The 25,109-nt window shown below is 36.9% G+C and overlaps 1 protein-coding gene across 4 annotated transcripts in view; it reads left to right on the top strand.

Moving 5' to 3' along the window:
* KIAA2026 (KIAA2026 ortholog) overlaps positions 1-25,109 on the top strand; it is a 133,596-nt gene that overhangs the window by 97,537 nt on the left and 10,950 nt on the right. For all 4 annotated transcript variants that reach the window (XM_047829811.1, XM_047829813.1, XM_047829812.1 and 1 more), the window contains one exon: positions 4,342-4,457. In XM_047829811.1, the coding sequence (XP_047685767.1) occupies positions 4,342-4,457 (116 nt within the window). The remainder of the gene's footprint in view (positions 1-4,341; positions 4,458-25,109) is intronic.

Here is a 25,109-nt window from a genome sequence, read left to right on the forward strand (position 1 = left end):
ATATTAAATGAAAAACAGTTTATTCTTCCCCCTTTTCACATACCTGTTTATAAAAAGTGTTAGGACTACATTTATATACATAAAGCTTATAAAATATTTTTTTATTAGAGAAATAGTTATAACACTGTTTCACAAATGACCTCTTACTAGTCCTTCTATACCTACTGTCTTTATTTTCAATTCTGTGTTGATATCTACAGATAAAGATTGTAAGAACCTTTCTGATTTTTATTACATCCATATTCTCTCTTAAGTGTTTGAAGATGAGGAATTTGCTGTTTTCCATGTTTTTTAGTCCAGTTTTAAACTTTAGAACAGTATAATTTTAAGTAATATTGTAAATAAACTAAATTTTATAGATTTTAATTTTTGCATTACAGAGACACCTACGTGTAAAGATAGGTACTTAGGTAATACAGTCTCTTATTCTTTAAGAATTGTCTGTATGTAGGCCAAGTGGGACAGCATTGTGTGGAAGAAGGGATTTTAACATTCAGAAGACCTAGAATTCTAGCTGAAAGTCTGCCTCTGTCTACAGGCACTTCCCTGTGTTTCACTGAGTCTATGTTCTCCTCCTTCCCTTTAGCTTTAATAATTTCATCCTAGAAGAAACACAGTAGTTGTTCTCAGTTTTGCCTTTTTGTATATGTAAATAAAGCTGATCAGTCAGAAAAGCTATTGCTAGCTTTTAGTTAATGACCTGACTTAAATTCGGGAAATTTGATATTATATATCAAATATATATAACATATATGTTTGATTTTATATAAATTTTTACATTAGACCTAAGTTAAGGCAGATGGTTACCATCTCTAACTTCTTTTAAAAATTCGTAACTTTTTTCTCTTTATATTAGTTTCATTGTATACTGTGACACTCCAAGACCACCACTAAGTAGGAGGGGACACGTTATATTAATTCCATTTGGTTTCTATTGACCAAAGAAGATGGTAAATGAAACAGGCAGTGTGAGTTTCTTTTTTACTGTCAAGTGGTTAAATCACCTTACCTAAAATACCAGTCCCAGTGCAGTGATTCTGAACTTTTTAAAATGTGTATCCCCTTTTGGTAAACATAAAAACTGTGGACACACATACCCCATGGCAGGATATAGTGATATCCTTTATTGAGGTCATTGTATTCTTTACATGTATCTTCTAGTTTTTATCACTCTTTCTATAATTTCTTTTATGAGAATAATAGACTTTTTGTTTTCCAAATATATAATAATTAAATATGCATTTTTAAATAATGAAATACCATACCATCACCACCCCAAGTTGAGAATATACAATATTAAAAAAGGGGAAGAAGGCCAAAAAACATATATAAAGTTAGAAAGCTATAGGCATTTTCAAACAGGTCAGCAGATAAGACAGAATTATATGAAAGTTAGAATTCTATTCTCTGATTAATATTTATGATCCCTTCTCTGTATATACAGTTGGATAGTTCAGTAATATATTTTCTGGACATTAGATTAATTAAAATTTAGTAATCAAAATCAAAAGATAAAATTCTCCTAATCTTTTTTAATGTCTTTTCTACAAAAATTAATGCTATAATTTAATAGAGACACAAACACAGCTGACAAATGTCTTAAAATAATGACATTCAGCTACACAAACTCCTATTCCTTTGCCTCACCTACTTAGTCTCAAGGTCCCACAATACTGCTCGTCCTTCTACATTCCCCACACCATCACCACTACACTAATCCAGATAGAAGCCATACTACCCAGGTTCATTCTGCATCTGCCATTCTTCCCCCATATAACCCTCAGTTACAAAAACTTCAGAATGCCTGGTGCTCTCGGGGTGCCTGGGTGGCTCAGTCAGTTAAATGTCTGATTTTAGCTCAGGTAATGATCTCGTGATTCCTAAGTTTGAGCCCCACGCCGGGCTCTGTGCTGACAGCTCAGAGCCTGGAGCCTGCTTCAGATTCTGTGTCTCCCTCTCTGTCTCTGTCTCTCTCTCTCTCAAAAATAAATAAAAATTATAAAGAAAAATTGAAAGAAAAAAAGAGAATGCCTGGTACTCTCTAGTCTTTTAACACTTTTCCAATTAAGTATACCACAAAGATGATAGTCTCCCTGAACCTTCATTACTCATGCCTTTCGTCTTTCTGCTTCTATTCTTACCATTTCATTTTTGAACCAAGTAGTAGTTAAAAAGTTGAGAAATAATGCTGTTGTATGCCCTGTTAAAGAAAAAAAAAAAAAAAAAAAAAAAGAATCTCTACCTTTTTTTTTTTTTTTAACTGAGAGTACTACCTCATTCCACAAAGGATTTAGGGTGACTGTCTGTCATCTGCCTTTTCATCTTCCTCATTTACCTCTCCCTAAATAAAAGTATTGTTTATTGTTTAATAGTTTTGTTTTCATGGGTTAGAATAAGCACTTTATACTATCTTCTAACCCCCTTTTTTTTTGAGAAAATAAACTTTTGAGATATAACTTACTGTTGAGTCCTTTGAGAAAGCATTTGACAAGAAGAAAAGTCTGTCTAGTTTATTATATGAAATATAATTGATATAATATATCATATAAATGATTGATATAATAATGATTGATATAATATATAAACAATATATGAAATAATTACTTTCCTTGAAATTTTTTCACAGTAGTCTGATTTGTCATGTCATTAAAAAGATAAGGGTTAATCATTGAGCCTAGGTTCCATACTCATTATGTGCACACATATAATCCCAAATCTTCCTACTCTTCTAATAAACAGTTCCCTTCCAAGATATAAAAACCTCAGAAGCAAAAATGTACTTGTTTATTTCTACATGCATAAATATTCTGTTGGAGTAGGAACTACACTATTCATCATTTATGTTTGTGACTAAAATTTCACATACATAGATAAATTTCACATTTCAGTTAGTGGCTGAAATGTTGACGGTTATATATATATATAAAATTGGGAAATTTATGCACAGATTCAGAATACATTTTGCTTTAGGATGTGGTTATTTTTCTGCCGTAGTGTTCTACCTATGTGGTAAATTAACTCAATAGTTGCTATGAGATGAAGTCTAATTTTTGCATGTTAATTGTGATCCACAATATATATAGTTGTGTATTTTTTGTTACAAAAGAAAAAAATGAGTGGTCTGTATGGTATATGAATTATATCTCAACAAAAAAAAAGAAATACCACATGGTTATAGAGCAGCAAATGATGAAGATGGTAGTGATGATGATGATGATGATGAAGATGGTGATGGTGATAGGTATACACTAACATTGTGGAAAAGGGGGGAGTTGACTACCTAATGATATAACTTCTGTAACCTTATTGTTCCTATGGTATTTGAATAATTTTATGGGTACTGGTGAAGTGTATCTTTACTAATGGTTTTTATAACCTATGTCATTGAATTTATGCAATACACCTTTAAAGAGTAGACATGTAGAGTAGAGTGATGTAGTAGATAGAGTAGAGTGATGTAGTTCTAAGAACTTGTACTTCAACATAAGGTAGATCTGGATTCAAGTCATAGGACCATAAGCAAGTCATTTAATCTCTCGGCCTTAGTTTCATTTGTTAAGTGAGACTAAAAAGGCACGTACATTAGAAAGGTTTTCATAACACTAAAGTACATGTGTACTCTCATGGTCATTCAACCCCTCCATTCTTTCCCCTCCTTCTCTTCCTCACTTTCCTCCTCCTTTTCCCTCCCTCCTTTTCCCCTTCTAGATAGAGATACAGATAGATAGAAATAGAGATTGATATATGAGTTAAATACTTTGGATAATACTTAACAAATGGAGAGGGGGTGTCAGTAATTATTAACTCAGTGTAGCTGTAGCATTATAGTGTTGAAAAGTATGACCACTTATCTGTTTGTCTGTGCTGGAAATATTTTTAAGTAAAAATAATTGTAAAACTTCCTAAGGAAGTTTGTTAAGACTGTGCTTGAATATAACAATCCTGACTTTTTTCTCTTTTTTCCCACTCTTTGGGATAATTACAAAAACTTTACAGAAGTGAACCATACCATTTACATATTTAGTGAATTTTTATGAATGTTTGTATTTTTACATGTATTTAGAAATGACTTATTAAAATATTTACAGTTGACCCAATTAAAAACTTAAAAAAAAATTTTGTCTCCTTGTTTGATTAAATAGGTTTTAGATTTCTCTAGTAGAATTGAGAATCTTTAAAATACTATAAATTTATTACAGAATATTTTTCCTTTCTGCAACCTTCTAAAAAAGATATACTCATTTGATGAGTATTGGTGTTTTGTGTTTTACTCAGAAAATAAGGCTTGACATTTACTTTTAGATTAAATCTAAAGGATTTACTTTAATATTGTGTTTTTAGGGCAAATGGTATCATCGGAGGCAAGCTGTAAAAGAATTGCATGGTACATTGATACGTCTTTTAAATGAGTTGCTGCCATGGGAACCAAAGTTGATGAAAGCTTTTCAAAGAAACAGGTACTTTGAGCTTTATAACGTTTTACTTATTTTAGTGCTCTTAACTTGTGATTATGGGAAGATGTTCTGGAATCATTCGGTATTTTTCCATTGATTTATAATTCAACAGTTATTTTTGAGTGCCTGCTGTGTGCAAGGCACTTCTAAGCCCTGAAAAAGTAGTGCTGTTTAAACAGAACCCTACTATCTTGTAAAAATGAAACTGTACCTATTAAATAACTCCCCATTTTCCTTTCCACCCACCCCTCACAACCACCATTCTACTTTGTCTATATGATTTGACTGCTCTTAAGTACCTCATGTAATGCACAGCATTTATATTTTTGTGTTTTTGTGACTATCTTCTTTCACTTAGTATAATATTGTCGAGGTTCATTCACGTTGTAGCATATGTCAGAATTTCCTTCCTTTTAAGGCTCAGTATTTCATTGTGTGTGTATACCATTTTGCTTATTTATCTGTCAGTGCTGATGCTTGGGTGGTTTTCATGTTTTAGCTATTATGAATAATGTTGCTAAGAACATGGGTGTACAAATATCTCTTCAAGATACTGCTTTCACTTCTTTTGGGTATATACTTAGAAGTGGAATTGCTGGATCATATGGTAATTCTATTTTTATTTTATTTGTTTTGTTTTGTTTTGTTTTTATTTGTTTGTTTATTTAAATTCAAGTAGTTAACATAAAGTGTAGTATTGGTTTCAGGAGTACAACCCAGTGATTCATCAATTACATATATATCACCCAGTGCTCATCGCAACAAGTGCCCTCCTTAATGCCCATCCCCCACCCATGGCTCCTCCATGAACCCTCAGTTTGTTCTTTGTATTTAAGAGTCTCTTATGGTCTGCCTCCCTCTCTGTTTTTACTGTATTTCATTTTTCTTTCCCTTCCCCTATGTTGATCTTGTTTGTTTCTTAAATTCCACATGAGAATGAAATCATATGATATTTATCTTTCTCCCACTGACTTATTTCAGCATATTCAGTGGATTTAGCATAATACACTCTAGTTCCATCCATGTTGTTGCAAATGGCAAGATTTCATTCTTTTTGATCACTGAGTAATATTCCACCACACACACACACACACACACACACACACACAATCTTCTTTATCCATTTATTAGTTGGTGGACATTTGTATTTGGGCTCTGTCCATAATTTGGCTGTCGTTGATAGCACTGCTATAAACTTTGGGGTGCGTGTGCCCCTTTGAATCAACATTTTCATATCCTTTGGATAAATACCCAGTAGTGCAATGCTGGGTTGTAGGGTAGTTTTATTTTTAATTTCTTAAGGAACCACCATACTCTTTTCCAAGTGACTGTACAGTTTTCCATTCCCACCAACAATGCACAAGGATCCCAATTTCTCCACATCCTCACCAACATTTGTTATTTTCTGGGGTTTTTTTTGTTTTTTTGTGGTTTTTTTTTTTGGTTTTTTTTTTTGGTTTTTTTTACTAGTAACCATTCTAATGAGCACTAGGTGGCATATTTTTGTACTTTTGATTTGTATTTACCTAATGATTAATAATATTGAAATAAAATGGGTATCTTTTCATGTGCTTATTGGTTACTTACATATGTTTGGAGAAATGGCTATTTAAGTTTTTTGCCCATTTTTGAATCTGCTTGTTGATTTATGTTGATTTTTAGGAATTCCTTGTATATTCTGGCTATTAATCCCTTATTGGGTATATGATTTGCAAATGTTTCCCTCCATTCTGTGTGTTATCTTTCTGTTTTGTTGATAGTGCCTTTGATGAGCAATTTTTGAAATTTTTCATGAGGTCCAGTTTGTCTTTTTTTGTTGTTGCCTCTGCCTTTGGTGTAATTCCCAAGAAATTATTAGTAAGTTTAGTAGTAAGTTTTGAAACCAGGAAGTGTGAGCAATCCAACTTTGTTTTTATTTTTCAATATTGTTTTGGCTCAAGTCCCTTGAGATGCCATACAAGTTTTAGAATAGGTTTTTCTATTTCTGTAACAAATATAATTGGGATTTTGATAGGGATTGCCTTGAATCTGTAGAGCCCATTGGGTAGTATTGACATCTTAAAAATATTAAGTCTTCTAATCCATAAACATGGATGTGTTTCCATTTATTTATGTCATCTTTAATCTCTCTCTCCAGTGTTTTGTACTTTTCATTGTACAGGTCTCTCACATCCTTGATTAATTCCTAAGTGTTTTATTCTTTTTTATGCTATTAAAAATGGAATTGTTTTAAGATGCTTTTCAGATTGATCATTGTTACTGTATAGAAATGCAACTGATTCTTGCGTGTTGACTTTGTATCCTGCTACTTTGCTAAACTCATTTAGTTAGTTCTAACAATTTTTTTTGTGGCTCTGTAGGGTTTGCTACATGTAAGATCATGTTGTTTGTGAAAAGATTATTCTTTTCAATTTGGATGCCTTTTCTTTTTCCTGCGTAATGCTTGATCTAGAACTTTTTTTTTTTTTTAATGTTTGTTTATTATTTTTGAGAGAGACAGAGACAGAATGCGAGTAGGTTAAAGGCAGAGAGAGAGGGAGACACAGAATCGGAAGCAGGCTCCAGGTTCTGGGCTCTCAGCACAGAGCCCAATGCAGGGCTCAAACTCACAAGCCGTGAGATCATGACCTGCGCTAAAGTCGGACACTCAACCAACTGAGCCACCCAGGCACCCCTTGGTCTAGAACTTCTAGTCCTGTGTTGAATAGAAGTAGCAAAAGTGAGTATCTTTGCCTTCTACCCAAATTTAGAAGGAAAAGATTTCAGTCTTTCATCATTGAGTGTGATGTTCACTATGGGTTTTCCTTATGGCTTTTCTTATATTGAGATAGCTTCCTTCTATTTGTTGAGTGTTTCTATCATGAAAGAATGATGAATTTTGTCAAATGCTTTTTCTGCAATGATTGAGATGATCATGTGGTTTCTTTGCTTTCTTGTGTCAATGTGGTATGTTACATTAATCAGTTTTCATATGTTGAACTATCCTTGCATTCTAGCAATAAATCCCATTTGTTCAGGTCCTTTCAGTATGCTGCAGAATTCCATTTGCTTATATTTTGTTGAGGATTTCTGCATCAGTGTTTATAAGAGATACTGGTCTGGGGGAGCATGGGAACAATGGCAGAGTAGGAGGATCCTGAGCTCACACCATCCCATGTTTACAGCTAGATATCATCCACCCAAGTCAATAAATCAGAGAGCAATCTGAAGACTGGCAGACCAAACTCCACAACTAAATATAGAGAAGAAGCTGCATCTGAAAGTTTAGGGAAGTCCAAAATGTAGAGGGAGGCTGCCAAAATGTGGAGGGAGGCTGCCAGCAGGAGGGAGAGGGCTGTGTACACAGAGAGGGTGAAGAAACAGGTACTTCTGCCAGGGAGTTCACAATGGGGAAGACTAATCCCCATAATGTTTGGCTTTAAAAACCAGAGGGGCTGAATTCCATGAGTTTGTAAAACCAGTGGGAATTGGAGCCTGGAGCTTTAAAAGTCTGCTGACTAAGCACTGGGTGAGCCAGGAGGGTAAGTGATAGCTGCTGGGTTCCTGCCTTTAAAGAGATAACAGCCTGTGCAGAGAGGCAACATAAAAACAGCAGTTTACACAACGCCAGGGGCAAACAGGAAACAGATCTGTTCATACTGATTTTAGACTTGGTGAACTTTTTTCAAAATGAGGAAGCTGGCAGGCACCATTTTCCTCCCTGACCCTCAGGATAAACATAGAACCAGCTATAGGAGACAAAGCTGCACAGATACCAGCACTCAGGGCAAGTTTTGTTAAAGTTGCATAGGTACCCTGCCCAGACTCCAGGTGCATATCTGCTGCTGCAGGCCATGCCCAGCCATCATCTTGCGCCCAGACCAGCTTCACCTCCCCCACAGCCATAGCGCTTTGAGAGATCCTGCAGAGGACTAGTGGCCCAATATAATTTCACTAACACCGATTGCCCACTTCCAGGTTCCCTGGTGAGCTCTCCCCTCTTAGAGCTGGTCGGCCTAGTCCCACTAATACCACAGAGTAAGCATAGCCCACAACAGGCAGAGGGTCAGCACAGACGACTGCTCTGAAAGGAAAAGTGATTTGGACATTACAGTAAGGCATAAGCAATACACATAGGACATTCTCCTGAAGTGCCAGGTTCTGGTGAATAGGGGACACTGCACTGCAGGACACTCCAGAACCTCCTCTTCATAAAGTCACTTCTTTCAAGAGCAGAAGACATAGCTGCTTTTCTTAACACAGAGAAACAGACCCAGAGAGGCAGACAAAATGAGTAGACAGAGATACTTATCCCAGATGAAAGAACAGGACAAGGCCATAGCCAGAGATCTAAGCCAAACAGATATAAGTAATATGCCTGATAGAGAATTTAAAGCAGTGATCATAAGGATACTCAGTGGACCTGAGAAGAGAGTGGAAGACAGGAGTGAGACCCTTAATACAGAGATAAGGAATAATAAAGCAGAAATAAAGGGCTCAATTAGAAGCAAGAAAAATCTCAACCTAACCTTACATCTAAGGGAGTGAGAAAAAGAACAACAAACAAACAATTAAAATTGATAGAAGTCTAGTCAGGTTTATCAGGGAAAAAACAGAAAGAACTCAAATAAAATCACAAATGAGAGAGGAGAAATAACAGCCAACACCACAGAAGTACAAATAATTATAAGAAAATATTATGAAAAACTCCATGCCAACAAATTGGACAACCAAGAAGAAATGGATAAATTCCTTGAAACTTATAAACTACCAAAACTGAAACAGGAGGATATAGAAGATTTGAACAGGCTAATAACCAGGAAAGAAATTGAATGAATAATCAAAAAATTTCCAACAAAAAAACTCCAGGACTAGATGACTTCATAGGTGAATTCTACCAAATATTTAAAGAAGAATTAATACCTGTTTTACTCAAACTATTCCAGGGCATAGAAAAGGAAGGAAAACTTCCAAATTCATTCTATGAGGCCAGGATTACCCTGATAACAAAACCAGATAGACACACCACTAAAAAAGATAACTACAGGCCAATATCCCTGATTGACATATATGCAAAAATCCTCAACAGATACTGACAAACCAAATTCAACAGTATATTAAGAAGATCATTCACCAGAAACAAATGTGATTTATTCCTAGGTTGTAGTGGTAGTTTAATAGTTGCAAACCAGTCAACGTAATATACCACATCAATAAGAGAAAAGATAAGAACCATAGGATCATTTCAGTAGATGCAGAAAAAGCATTTGACAAAATACAACATCATTCATGGTAAAAAACCTTCAAAAAGTTTTTCTCCCTAAGGTCAGAAACAAGACAAGGATGTCCATTCTCACCACTTATTCAACATAGTACTGAAAGTCCCAGCCACAGCGGTCTCAGACAACAAAAATAAATAAAAGGCATCTAAACTGGCAAGGAAGAAGTAAAACATACATTATTTGCAGATGACATGATACTATATATAGAAAGCCCAAAAACTCCACTAAAAAAATGACTAGAACTGCTAAACAAATTTAGTAAAGCCACAGGATACAAAATCAATATACAGAAATCTGTTGCATTTCTATACACCAATAATGAAGCAGCAGAAAGAGAAATTAAGGAATCAATCCCATTTACAATTACACCAAAAATAGTAAGATACCCAGGAATAAACCTAACCAAAGAGGTAAAAGACCTGTACTCTGAAATCTATAAAACAGTGATGAAAGAAATTGAAGACACCAAGAAATGGAAAGACATTCCATGCCCAAGGATTGGAAGAACAAGTACTGTTAAAATGTCTGTACTTCAAAAAGCAATTTACACCTTTAATGCAATCCCAATCAAAATACCAATAACATGTTTTACAGACCTAGAACAGGCAACCCTAAAATTGCATGGAACCACAAAATATTCTGAATAGCCAAAACAGTCTTGAAAAAGGAAAACAAAACTGGAGGCATCACAATTCTGGACTTCAAGTTATATTAACAAAGCTGTAGTAATCAAAACAGTATTTATTGTACTGACACAAAAATAGACACATAGATCAATGGAATGGTATTGAAATGGAAATGAACCCACAGTTGTATGGTCAAGTAATCTTTGATAAAGCAAGAAAGAATATCCAATGGAAAAGGATAGTCTCTTCAACAAATGGTATTGGGAAAACTGGGCAGCAACATGCAAAAGAAGGAAACCGTATTCCTTTCTTACACCATACACAAAACTAAACTCAAAGTGGATTAAGGACCTAAGGAGAAAAAATAAATTATTGGAACAACATCAAAAGACCCAAAAAGAAAAAATAAATGTTTGGGACATTAAAAAACCTAAAAAGAAAAAATAAATTATTGGGACAACATCAAAATAAAAAGCTTCTGCACAAGGAAGGAAACAGTCAACAAAACTAAAAGGCAACCTACTAAATAAGAGAAGATATTTGCAAATGACACATCTGATAAAGGGGTAGTATCCAAAATATATAAAGAACTTATACAACTCAAGAACTTACACAACTCAACACCCAAAAAACAAATAACCCAGTTAACAGTAGGCAGAAGACATGAACAGACATTACTCCAAAGAAGACATCCAGATAGCAAAGAGACATATGAAAAGATGTTCATCATCCCTTACCTTCAGGGAAATGCAAATCAAAACTACAATGAGATATTGCCCCACACCTGTCACAATGGCTAAAATCAACAGCATAAGATACAACAGGTGTTGACGAGGTTGCAGAGAAAGGGAAACCCTCTTACAGTGTCAGTGGGAGCAGGTACTGTTGAAAACAGTATGGAAGCTCCTCAGAAAGTTAAAAATGATGATCCAGCAATGGCACTACTGGGTATTTACCCAAAGGATACAAGAACACTAATTCAAAGTGATACAGGCATCCCTATGTTATAGCAACATTATTTACAGTAGCAAAGATACAGAAGCTTCCCAGGTGTTCACTAATTGATGAATGGTTAAAGAAGAAGTGGCATATAGATATAGATATAGATATAGATATAGATATACACACACACATACATACATACAATGGAATATTATTCAGCCATAAAGAAGAAGGAAATCTTGTCATTTGCAGTAACATGGATGGAGCTAGAGAGTATAATGCTAATCAAACTGTCAGAAAAAGGCAAATACCATATGATTTCACTTATGTGGAATTTAAGAAACAAAATAAGCAAAGGAGAAATCTATCTATATCTATATATCTACATCTATATATAGAGAGAGACGGACCAGGAAACAGACTCAACTATAGAGAAAAATTGATGGTTACTACATGGGAGGAGGGTAGAGGATGGGTTAAAAATGTGATGGCGATTATGGAGTGCACTTGTAGTGATGGGCACCAGGATGAAGTACTGAATTGTTGAAGCACTATATTGTACATCTTAACTAATATAACACTAATTGTTAACTAACTGGAATTAAAATGTGACAAAAAAGAAAAAAAAGAGATACTTGTCTAGTTTTTTTTGTAGTGTCCTTGTCAGGCTTTGGCATTAGCGTCATGCTGGCCTCAAAGAATGAATTAGGAAGTTTTTCTTACTTTTCAGTTTTTTGGGGGAAAAGTTTGCAAAAGAAAGGTATTAGTTCTTAAATGTTGGTAGATTTCACCAGTGAGTGCATTAGATCCAAACTTCTCTGTGTTGAGAGACTTTTGAATTAATGATTCATTCTCCTTTAATAGTTATAGGCATATTCAGATTTTCTGTTTCCTTGTAACTTAATCCTGGTAGGTTTTTGATTTTAGAAATTTGTCTGTTTCATCTAAAGTATCCAATTTGGTGGCATACAATTTTTCATAACATTCTAATTATTATTTTTATGAGATTGGTTGTAATGGCCCCACTTTTATCTCTGATTTTCCTAATTTGAGTCTTCTCTCTTTTTTTTTTTCTAAGTTGATCTAGATAAAGATTTGTTAATTTTGTTGATCTTTTAAAAGAAGGAAATTTTGGTTTCATTGATTTTTCTCTATTGTTGTTCTATTCTCTATATTGTTTACCTCTGATATCTTAGTTCCTTCCTTCCATTAGCTTTAGATTTAGTTTGTTTTTCTTTTTTGAATTTCTAAAGTTATAAAGTTAGGTCGTTGATTTGAGATGTTTCTTGTTTTTTAGTGTAAACATTTCTTTATAGCTCTAAATTTCCCCCTTAGCACTGTTTTTTTTCCCCACTGTGTCCCATCGTTTTACTATGTTGTGTTTTCATTTCCATTTATGTATAAGTATTTTCCAGGGTTTTTTTAATAATTTCTTCTTTAATCCATTAGTTGTTTAATAGTGTGTTATTAAATTTCCACAAATTTGCGGATTTTCCAGTTTTCCTTCTATTAGTGATTTCTGACTTCATCTGTGGTGTACATTCTCGGAAGAAACAGACAAGCTCAAAATGTCAGTTAGTGATATGTACTATGAAGAAAATTAAATTACGGTAAGGAGAATAGGAAATGCCTGGTTTGGATGAGATGATGATTGCTCTTTTGTAGGGTGTCAGGGAAAGCTTCCCTGATGAGTTGATATTCAGAGACCTGAAATAAATGAGGAAGAGAGCCACATGGATATCTGAAGGAAAAGAAGATGCAGAAGCCCTAAGGTTGGCCTCATATTTGGCATGTAGAAGAAATGCAAAGTTTCACAGGTGTATCCAGAGCTGAGTGAGTGAGGATTAAAAGGCTAAGAGTCAAGATATCAGAGAAGTATAGGGAACAGTATCCAGATCATGTAAGTCTTAATGGACTTTTGTTTTTACTCTGAAATAAGACACCATTGAATGGTGTTAAGCAGAGGAAGGACCTGATCTGACTTATGTTTTAAAGCACTCACACTACCTGTCATGCTGAGATTAGTGTAGTGGGATGACAGGGAAATCAGTTACAAAAAGCAATAATCCAGGCAAAAACAAAAACAAAAACGATGATGGCTTGGAACAGGATAGTGCTTACTAGTCTGTAACCCTCTTAAGGAGTTTCCCTGGTGTAATCTGAAACTGGTGTCTGTATTCAGATGGTAGGGAGAGACCAAAGGAAGAAACAGGCTACTCCAGGTGCGTAGGTGGCAGGTTGAGTAAGTAAAAGGAAATTACATTTGATAAGGCTTTTCTTGAGCAGCAGCAAGACAAATGGATCTCTGCACCTGCCCACCAGATCTTAAAAGTTCATATAAGGAGGCCTTACTTAGATGCAATCACATATATATCGTGTAGGTATTTTCAACATCACATCACTATCTCAAGGCTGTGTTCTTGGAGCAGTCTCTGGGGGGCAGGAAAGGCAAGTAGAACCTGCATTCCAAGGGTGGGGGAAGGAATGAGAAGCCTTTGAGTGCCTGGGTCCAACTCATGGGTCAATTGGTGGTCACCTGTTTTTCATGATTCTCCTTAACAGCTATTCAGATGGCAAGGGGTGGTTGGATTCTGGATGTATCTTGAAAGTAGGATAGGTAGAATTTTCTTAAACATTGGATATAAAGTGTCAAAAAAAAAAAAAAAGAAGAAGAGGAAGAGTAAAAAGATGATGTTCTATTTTTGGTCTAAACTGGAATAATGGAATTGCCATTAATTTAGATAAGGGAAACTAAAGGAGTAGCAGGTTTGCAGGGCAGGGATTCAGGAGTTTGGATTTCAACATGTGAAGTTTGATATGATTTTTAGACATCTAATTGGGCTTAATTGAGTAGACAGTTTAGTGTATGAGTCCCTGTTCAAGGGAATAAACCAGACTGGAGGCATAAATTTAGGGTTGTCAGGATATAGATTATATTTAAGCTATGAGACTGGTAGAAATCACCTAGAATGTGAGCATAGATAGAGAAAAAGACCGGGCCCTGGGGCATTCCAACATTTAGAGATGGTGGAGAGGAATAGGACTCAGCAGAAGAGACTGAGAAGGAATGTTCAGTAAGGTAGGATAACCAAGAGAAAGCGGGGTGTCTTGGAAGCCAGGTAAAGAAAATAATTTCAAAAAGGAGGGCTGCTTGTGATAGATTGAAAAAGATGAGGCCTGAGAATTAATTTTGAATTTGGCAACATGGAAATCATTGATGACCTTGATGAGCTGTGTTGGTAAAGTAGTGGATAAAAGTCATAGAAGTCTGTTCAAGAGAATTAGGGGAGAGGAAGTTTTATCATAAAGTGGAGCAGATAAATAGGGCAGTAGCTGGAAGGACAAGTTGCAGTCAAGAGAAGGTGCTTTGGTTTTTTGTTGTTGTTTGTTTTAATTAATGGGGAAATAACTTTCTGTATACTGGTGAAAATGATCTAATAGGCAAAAATGGACTCAGGGGAAGGAAGAGACATTTGGTAGAATGATATCATTGGATAGATGAGAGAGGATGCATAAATGGAGGCATTAGCTTAAATAGGAAGACAGAATATGAGTACAAATGAAGGTCATAAGTGGCAGATGAGATAAGAGCATATGAAAGTTCTTGTCTGCTTCTATTTTCTTCTTCTTTTTTTAATGTTTGTTTATTTTTGAGAGACAGAGAGAGAGAGACAGACAGACAGACCGTAAGTAGGGGAGGGGCAGAGAGAAAAGGAAACAGAATCCGAAGCAGGCTCCAGGGTCTGAGCTGTCAGTACAGAGCCCGACGCAGGGCTTGAACTCACAAAGTCAGATGCTTAATGGACTGAGCCACTCAGGTGCCCCACCTTCTATTTTCCCTGTAAATAAAATAAAACAAAACAGCTGAGACAAAGAAGAGGGCTGAGAAGGGAGGAATTTCATACAACCGCCATGAAGATATTTCTAAAAGGAGATTAATTTTACAATTATTCTATGTGCCACACATACTGTGAGGTAAGTACTATTATTATCCCCATTATACAAAAAAGTAAACTGATGCTAGAAAGTTTAAGGTGCTAGGCACCTGGGTGGCTCAGTTGGTTAAACATCTGACTCTTGACTTTGGCTCAGAGCATGATCTCACAGTCATGAGATTGAGCCCTGCATCAGGTTGTGTCTGAGCGAGGAGCCTGTTTAGGATTCTCTCTCTCTGCCACTCTCTGCCCCTCCCCCACTTGGACGCACTCATTTGCTCTCTTTCTTTCTTTCTCTTTCTCTCTCTCAAAATAAATAAATAAGCTTAAAATAAAAAGAAAGTTTAAGGAGCTTCCCCAAAGTCTCACAGCTATTAAGTGACAGAGGTGAGACTTAAGCTTCAGAATACTTAAATAAGAATTTGTAGTAAAAATAAATTGGAGAATATATGTTCAGATCTTTTTTAATGTTTATTTATTTTGAGAGAGAGAGAGAGAGAGAGAGAGAGAGAGAGAGAGAGAGAATCTCAAGCAGGCTCTGCTGTCAGCACAGAGCTCGATGCAGGTCTCAAATCCCACAAACCTTGATCATGACCTGAGCCAAAATCAAGACTCGATGCTTAATGTACTGAGCCACCCAGGCACCCCCATTTCTTTTTTAAACAAAATGAAATAAGGTAAAGGTTAGTGGTAGAATAGAGAAATTCAGTTGAAAGCAAGAGGAATAATAGAGGATCTCTAAATTATGTGTCTTTGGAAATGTTTTCATCTCTCCATTGTTTTATGGAAACATAGCTATTATATTTTTATGTGAAAAGGATCTCTCAGAGATCACTTTTCAGCTTTCTCTGTTTTATATACATATATATATATATATATACACACACACACATATAAAATATATATATATTTCTTTTATATATATAAATATATATATTTTATATATATATCTTTTATATATATTTCTTTTATATATATATAAAATTTATTGTCAAATTGGTTTCCATACAACACCCAGTGCTCATCCCAAAAGGTGCCCTCCTCAATGCCCATCACCCACTTTCCCCTCCTTCCCACTCCCCATCAACCCTCACTTTATTCTGTTTTTAAGAGTTTCTTCTGGTTTGGCTCCCTCCCTCTCTAACTTTTTTTTCCCCCCTTCCCCTCCCCCATGGTCTTCTGTTAAGTTTCTCAGGATCCACATAAGAGTGAAAACATATGGTATCTGTCTTTCTCTGTATGACTTATTTCACTTTGCATAACACTCTCCAGTTCCATCCACATTGCTAAATGGCCAGATTTCATTCTTTCTCATTGCCAAGTAGTATTCCATTGTATATATAAACCACATCTTCTTTATCCATTCATCAGTTGATGGACATTTAGGCTGTTTCCATAATTTGGATATTGTTGAAGGTGCTGCTATAAACATTGGGGTACAAGTTCCCCCATGGATCAGCACTCCTGTATCCCTTGGGTAAATTCCTAGCAGTGTCATTGCTGAGTCATAGGGTAGATCTGTTTTTAATTTTTTGAGGAACCTCCACACTGTTTTCCACAGCGGCTGTTTCAGTTTACATTCCCACCAACAGTGTAAGAGGGTTCCCATTTCTCCACATCCTCTCCAGCATCTATAGTGTCCTGATTTGTTCATTTTAGCCACTCTGACTGGCATGAGGTGCTATCTCAGTGTGGTTTTGATTTGTATTTCCCTGATGAGGAGTGACGTTGAGCATCTTTGGCCATCTGGATGTCTTCTTTTAAAAAGTGTCTATTTGTGTCTTCTGCCCATTTCTTCACAGGATTATTTGTTTTTTAGGTGTGGAGTTTGGTGAGTTCTTTATAGATTTTGGTTACAAGCCTTTTATTCAGTATGTCATTTGCAAATATCTTTTCCTATTCTGTTGGTTGCCTTTTAGTTTTGTTGATTGTTTCCTTTGCAGTGCAGAAACTTTTTATCTTGATGAGATCCCAATAGTACATTTTTGCTTTTAATTCCCTTGCCTTGGAGATGTGTCGAGTAAGAAATTGCTGCGGCTGAAGTCAGAGTTTTTTTCCTGCTTTCTCCTCTAGGGTTTTGATGGTTTCCTGTCTCACATTCAGGTCCTTCATTCATTTTGAGTTTATTTTTGTAAATAAAAATATTTCTAGTGAGATCAAAATGTTTAGATATGATTACTCTCAGGATTAAATGATGAGGTTTTTTTTTTTTTTGTTACTATACTCTACATAAGTAAAATAATAGTACTATTTCCTAGAATTTCCTGATTAACTTTTTAAAACATTTTTTTTTTTTTGAGTATAGGTAGCACACAATGTTACGGTAGTTTCAGGTGTACAACGTAGTGATTGGACGTGTTTATACATAATGGTATGCTCATCAAAAGTGTAGCTACTATCTGTCACCGTACAACACTACTAAAATATCATTGACTATATTCTTTATGGTATGCCTTTTACTCTTGTGACTTATTTATTCCAAAACTAGAAACTTGTATCCCAAATTCCCTTCACCCATTTTATCCATCCCCCACACCCCTTACCCTCCAGCAACCATGAGTTTGTTCTCTGTATTTATAGGGCTTTTTGTTGTTGTTGTTATTTTGTTTATTCATTTGTTATTTTATTTTATTTTTTTTAATATGAAATTTTTGTCAAATTGGTTTCCATACAACACCCAGTGCTCATCCCAACAGGTGCCCTCCTCAATACCCATCACCCACCTACCCCTCCCTCCCATCCCCAATCAACCCTCAGTTTGTTTTCAGTTTTTAGGAGTCTCTTATGTTTTGCCTCCCTCCCTCTCTAACCATTTTTTTTTCCTTCCCCTCCCCCATGGTCTTCTGTTAAGTTTCTCAGGTCCACAAGGAGTGGAAACATATGGAATCTGTCTTTCTCTGTATGGCTTATTTCACTTAACATAATACTCTCCACTTCCATCCACGTTGCTACAAAGGGCCATATTTCATTCTTTCTCATTGCCACGTAGTACTCCATTGTGTATATACACCACAATTTCTTTATCCATTCATCAGTTGATGGACATTTAGGCTCTTTCCATAATTTGGCTATTGTTGAGAGTGCTGTTTAAACATTGGGGTACAAGTGCCCCTATGCATCCGTACTCCTGTATCCCTTGGGTAAATTCCTAGCAGTGCTAATGATGGGTCATAGGGTAGGTCTATTTTTAATTTTTTGAGGAACCTCCACACTGTTCTCCAGAGCGGCTGCACCAGTTTGCATTCCCACCAACAGTGCAAGAGGGTTCCCGTTTCTCCACATCCTCTCCAGCATCTATAGTCTCCTGTTTTGTTCATTTTGGCCACTCTGACTGGCGTGAGGTGATATCTGAGTGTGGTTTTGATTTATTTCCCTGATGAGCGATGTTGAGCATCTTTTTATGTGCCTCTTGGCCACCTGGATGTCTTCTTTAGACAAGTGTCTATTCATGTTTTCTGCCCATTTCTTCACTGGGTTATGTGGTTTTCGGGTGTGGAGTTTGGTGAGCTCTTTATAGATTTTGGATACTAGCCCTTTGTCCGATATGTCATTTGCAAATATCTTTTCCCATTCTGTCAGTTGCCTTTTAGTTTTGTTGATTGTTTCCTTTGCTGTGCAGAAGCTTTTTATCTTGATGAGGTCCCAATAGTTCATTTTTGCTTTTACTTCCCTTGCCTTTGGGGATGTGTCAAGTAAGAAATTGCTGCGGCTGAGGTCAGAGAGGTCTTTTCCTGCTTTCTCCTCTAGGGTTTTGATGGTTTCCTGTCTCACATTCAGGTCCTTTATCCATTTTGAGTTTATTTTTGTGAATGGTGTAAGAAAGTAGTCTAGTTTCATCCTTCTGCATGTTGCTGTCCAGTTCTCCCAGCACCATTTGTTAAACAGACTGTCTGTTTTCCATTGGATATTCTTTCCTGCTGTGTCAAAGATTAGTTGGCCGTACTTTTGTGGGTCTAGTTCTGGGGTTTCTATTCTATTCCATTGGTCTATGTATCTGTTTTTGTGCCAAAACCATGCTGTCTTGATGATTACACCTTTGTAGTAGGGGCTGAAGTCTGGGATTGTGATGCCTCCTGCTTTGGTCTTCAAAATTATTTTGGCTATTCGGGGACTACTGTGGTTCCATACAAATTTTAGGATTGCTTGTTCTAGCTTCAAGAAGAATACTGGTGCAATTTTATTGGGATTGCATTGCATGTATAGATAGCTTTGGGTAGTATTGACATTTTAATAATATTTATTCTTCCAGTCCATGAGCACAGAATGTTTTTCCATTTCTTTATATCTTCTTCAATTTCCTTCATAACCTTTCTATAGTTTACAGCATACAGGTCTTTTATATCTTTGGTTAGGTTTATTCCCAAGTATTTTATACTTCTTGGTGCAATTGTGAATGGGATCAGTTTCTTTATTTGTCTTTCTGTTGCTTCATTATTAGTGTATAAGAATGCAATTGATTTCTGTACATTGATTTTGTACCCTGTGACTTTGCTGAATTTTGTATCAGTTCTAGCAGACCTTTTGTGGAGTCTATCGGATTTTCCATGTGTAATATCATGTCATCTGCAAAAAGTGAAAGCTTGACTTCATCTTTCCCAATTTTGATACCTTTGATTTCCTCTTGTCTGATTGCTGATGCTAGCACTTCCAACACTATGTTAAACAACAGCGGTGAGAGTGGACATCCCTGTCGTGTTCCTGATCTGAGGGAAAAAGCTCTCAGTTTTTCCCCATTGAGGATGATATTAGCTGTGGGCTTTTCATAAATGGCTTTTATGATGTTTAAGTATGTTCCTTCTACCCCGACTTTCTCGAGGGTTTTTATTAAGAAAAGATGCTGAATTTTGTCAGATGCTTTTTCTGCATTGATTGACAGGATCATATGGCTCTTTTCTTTTCTTTTCTTCTCTTTTCTTTTCTTTTCTTCTCTTTTCTTCTCTTCTCTTTTCTTTTCTTCTCTTTTCTTAATGTGATGTATCATGTTGATTGATTTGTGAATGTTGAACCAGCCCAGGAATGAATCCCACTTGATCATGGTGAATAATTCTTTTTATAAGCTGTTGAATTCAATTTGCTAGTATCTTATTGAGAATTTTTGCATCTATATTCATCAGGGATATTGGCCTGTAGTTCTCTTTTTTTACTGGGTCTCTGTCTGGTTTAGGAATCAAAGTAATGCTGGCTTTATAGAATGAGTCTGGAAGTTTTCCTTCCCTTTCTATTTTTGGAACAGCTTGAGAAAGATAGGTATTATCTCTGCTTTAAATGTCTGGTAGAATTCCCCAGGGAAGCCATCTGGTCCTGGACTCTTATTTGTTGGTGAGATTTTTGATAACTGATTGAATTTCTTCGCTGGTTATGGGTCTGTTCAAGCTTTCTGTTTCTTCCTGTTTGAGTTTTGGAAAGGTGTGGGTGTTTAGGAATTTGTCCATTTCTTCCAGGTTGTCCAGTTTGTTGGCATATAAGTTTTCATAGTATTCCCTCATAATTGCTTGTATTTCTGAGGGATTGGTTGTAATAATTCCATTTTCATTCATGATTTTATCTATTTGGGTCATCTCCCTGTTCTTTTTGAGAAGCCTGGCTAGAGGCTTATCAATTTTGTGTATTTTTTCAAAAAACCAACTCGTGGTTTCATTGATCTGCTCTACAGTTTTTTTAGATTCTATGTTGTTCATTTCTGCTCTGATCTTTATTATTTCTCTTCTTCTGCTGGGTTTGGGGTGTCTTTGCTGTTCTGCTTCTATTTCCTTTAGGTGTGCTGTTAGATTCTGTATTTGGTATTTTTCTTGTTTCTTTAGATGGGCCTGGATTGCAATGTATTTTCCTCTCAGGACAGCCTTTGCTGCGTCCCAAAGCGTTTGGATTGTTGTATTTTCATTTTCGTTTGTTTCCATATATTTTTAAATTTCTTCTCTAATTGTCTGGTTGACCCATTCATTCTTTAGTAGGGTGTTCTTTAACCTGCATGCTTTTGGAGGTTTTCCAGACTTTTTCCTGTGGTTGATTTCAAGCTTCATCGCATTGTGGTCTGAAAGTATGCATGGTATGATCTCCATTCTTGTATACTTATGAAGGGCTGTTTGTGACCCAGTAAGTGATCTATCTTGGAGAATGTTCCATGTACACTCAAGAAGAAAGTATATTCTGTTGCTTTGGGATGCAGAGTTCTAAATATATCTGTCAAGTCCATCTGATCCAATGTCTCATTCAGGGCCCTTGTTTCTTTATTGATCCTGTGTCTAGATGATCTGTCCAATGTTGTGTAACTGGAGTATTAAAGTCCCCTGCAGGGGCGCCTGGGTGGCGCAGTCGGTTAAGCGTCCGACCTCAGCCAGGTCACGATCTCGCGGTCCGTGATTTCGAGCCCCGCATCGGGCTCTGGGCTGATGGCTCGGAGCCTGGAGCCTGTTTCTGATTCTGTGTCTCCCTCTCTCTCTGCCCCTCCCCCGTTCATGCTCTGTCTCTCTCTGTCCCCCCCCCCCAAAAAAATAAATAAATAAATATACGTTGAAATAAAGTCCCCTGCAATTACTACATTCTTATCAATAAGGTTGCTTATATTTGTGATTAATTGTTTTATATATTTGGGAGCTCCCATATTCAGCACATAGACATTTATAATTATTAGCTCTTCCTGATGGATAGACCCTGTAATTATTATATAACGTTCTTCATCTCTTGTTACAGCCTTTAATTTAAAGTCTAGTTTGTCCGATAGAAGTATGGCCACTCCAGCTTTCTTTTGACTTCCAGTAGCATGATAGATAGTCCTCCATCCCCTCACTCTCAATCTGAATGTGTCCTTAGGTCTAAAATGAGTCTCTTGTAGACAGCAAATAGGCGGGCCTTATTTTTTTTATCTATTCTGATAACCTTTTTCTTCTGGTTGGTGCATTTGGTCCATTTACTTTCAGTGTTATAGAAAGATATGGGTTTGGAGTCATTGTGATGTCTGTAGGTTTTGTGCTTGTAGCAATGTCTCTGGTATTTTGTCTCACAGGATCCCCCTTAGGATCTCTTGTAGGGCTGGTTTAGTGGTGACGAATTCCTTCAGTTTTTGTTTGTTTTGGGAAGACCGTTATCTCTCCTTCTATTCTAAATGACAGACTTGCTGAATAAAGGATTCTCGGCTGCATTGTTTTTCTGTTCAGCACATTGAAGATTTCCTGCCATTCCTTTCTGGCCTGCCAAGTTTCAGTAGACAGATCTGTCATGAGTCTTATCGGTCTCCCTTTATATGTTAGAGCACGTTTATCCCTAGCTGCTTTCAGAATTTTCTCTTTATCCTTGTATTTTGCCAGTTTCACTATGATATGTTATGCAGAAGATCGATTCAAGTTACGTCTGAAGGGAGTTCTCTGTGCCTCTTGGATTTCAATGTCTTTTTCCTTCCCCAGTTCAGGGAAGTTCTCACCTATGATTTCTTCAAGTACACCTTCAGCACATTTCCCTCTCTCTTCCTCCTCTTGGATCCCAATTATGCATATATTATTTCGTTTAATTATGTCACTTAGTTCTCTAAGTCTCCCCTCATACTCCTGAAATCTTTTATCTCTCTTTTTCTCAGCTTCATCTTTTTCCATAATTTTGTCTTCTAATTCACCTATTTCTCTCCTCTGCCTCTTCAATCCGAGCTGTGGTCGCCTCCCATTTTATTTTGCAGCTCATTTAGAGCATTTTTTTTTAAGAGTTTTAGAACTCAAACCTTTATTTGTGCTGTAAAGAAAACGATTAGTAATCATGTACACGATGCAACAGAAGACTAGTTCTCAGCACAGAGCAACACAGAAGTACTTTATGCAGTATAACAGCTTCCATTTCACAACAGCATACACAAACACATTTCCCCATATGCGCATGACTAATAAATTCTGAGGACAGGAATTACATCGTACCCAAGTCATGATGAAAAGCTGAACGATACCAACATATTTTTAAACATTAAAAAAGAACCCATAAGACAAAAATCCCAGATGCAAAAGGTATTGGGGATTTTAAATTTTTAGTGAAATCCAAGGTGAGAGGCCAGGAGAAAGAGCTACTGGTATTACTTTACCAACTCCCTGGATGCATCTCAGAAACACGTAATCATAAACGGTTTTCTTGTCTTTCCCTGAATTTTTAAAAACAGACCACATCGAGCAAAGGCTCCCCGCTCCCCCCGCCACCATTTTGCCTGTTCCCCAAACTGATTTTGGCTGAGAGTTGCTCCAATGCTGGATCAATCTGAAAAGCACAAATGTTCAAACTAAATTTAGAATCGATTCACTCAACCTTTGCAAGGCTACATGGATTGTTTGCTACTATATATCACAGTAATTTTACAGTGACCATAAAAAGGTTATTCTGTTACAAAAACTAATAGCAAAAATTTTTACTGCTATTAATACGGACCACAAAGGCAAGAGATGTGTCTGAGACATAAAATTCCTATCATTGCACGTTCACTTTGCTCAGAATTTTCAACCACAACATCTCAGTAAATAGAAATGTTCCAAACCCCAAAGAGTACATCTAATCTCAAGTGCACACCACAATTTTAAACTTCAGTACTTTAAAAGCTCACAATTTGCACATTTAAAGTCCTTTCTAAGCCTTACAGCTCCCCAACACCCGCACATCTTCATATAAACCACTGAAAAAGCTCATGGAGCAGCAAAGGCTAGTGAGCACTCTGCCGACGGGGACTCCTGCCACCCAGCTTTCATGGGACTTGTACTCATGTTCAGTTGTCCTCCCTCTTTCCCACCTTGCAGCAAGGCAAAACAATTTTAGCTTCTTTCTAAAGTTTTGAAGCAATCTTTTGTGCTTTCTAAGCACAATGTAACTACCACTAACAATTTAGTAGCGTTAACTAGTATCTTCTTCCTCTGTGAGTCGATTACCTTCCCCAGAATTTTACCCTTTTTGCCGGAATTCCCTTCCAACCCCCATTCCCTACCACCCCTACCCTCTGCAACATATACGGTATCAACCCAACCCTCTCCCTTTCCTCACCCCCACCCCTCCCAGTACCAATGCCAACGTGTACCACTCCAACTGTCACCCCTGCCAGAACCGATGCCAAGGTGTGCCCCCCCAACCCTCACACCTCAGTTGGGTCCTCCCATTTGAAGTTTACTTTCAAATTAAATCAAGCAAAATCCACATCAACAAATACATAGAAGCATCAAAGATCACTGGTAGTCCCCCAACTATTTCCCTCACTTAGTCATCTGTGATGCAATCAGAATGCCCAAAGACCTGCCCATTTCTAACAGAATTTGGCCACAACCAACTTGTACCCACCCCCGACTGTAGCATAACACGACCCCCCCACACCCCCACCCCCTTCAGTTTGCCGGTAGGCTTCATTGAAGTATTTGCTCAAGGCATTTCAAATGTGAACACTTTCCCCAGACACAGGTTAGACCATCACACTAATTCCTCAAACCAATGTGCAGGCAGGCAGGCGCGTGGGTAGGCGAACGAGTCACTGGGCTCCATCTGCAAGATTCATCTACAAGGCATGACTCTGCGTTGTGGCACGTTAGAACGTCCTACAGCTTAAGAATCTTCTTGAAGCCATGTTCGTAGCACAGAACTAGCAAAGACCGAAGGCTCAATTTAGAAGACGCAGCATCTGAAAACCTCCATCCCAGAAAAGGAGGGGTGCTCCGGGATCAAACATTCAAAGCAACAGATCTGCTGATGGCCCGATGCATCTGCTTTGGACTTTGAATGATTGCCCCCTCATGAGCTCATCTGAAAACCTGAAATGGTGGCCTCCTGAACACAGGGCTTCCTGAGCAAGGCCTGGAAACAGGACACTGGAGAAGCTTCCACCTCCTAAGCCTCTGGAAATTCAATCTGCAGACATCAACTTAGGCGGGCTCTCTCCTTCAGGGT

Source organism: Prionailurus viverrinus, chromosome D4, assembly GCF_022837055.1.
Source record: "Prionailurus viverrinus isolate Anna chromosome D4, UM_Priviv_1.0, whole genome shotgun sequence".
Lineage (NCBI taxonomy): Eukaryota > Metazoa > Chordata > Mammalia > Carnivora > Felidae > Prionailurus > Prionailurus viverrinus.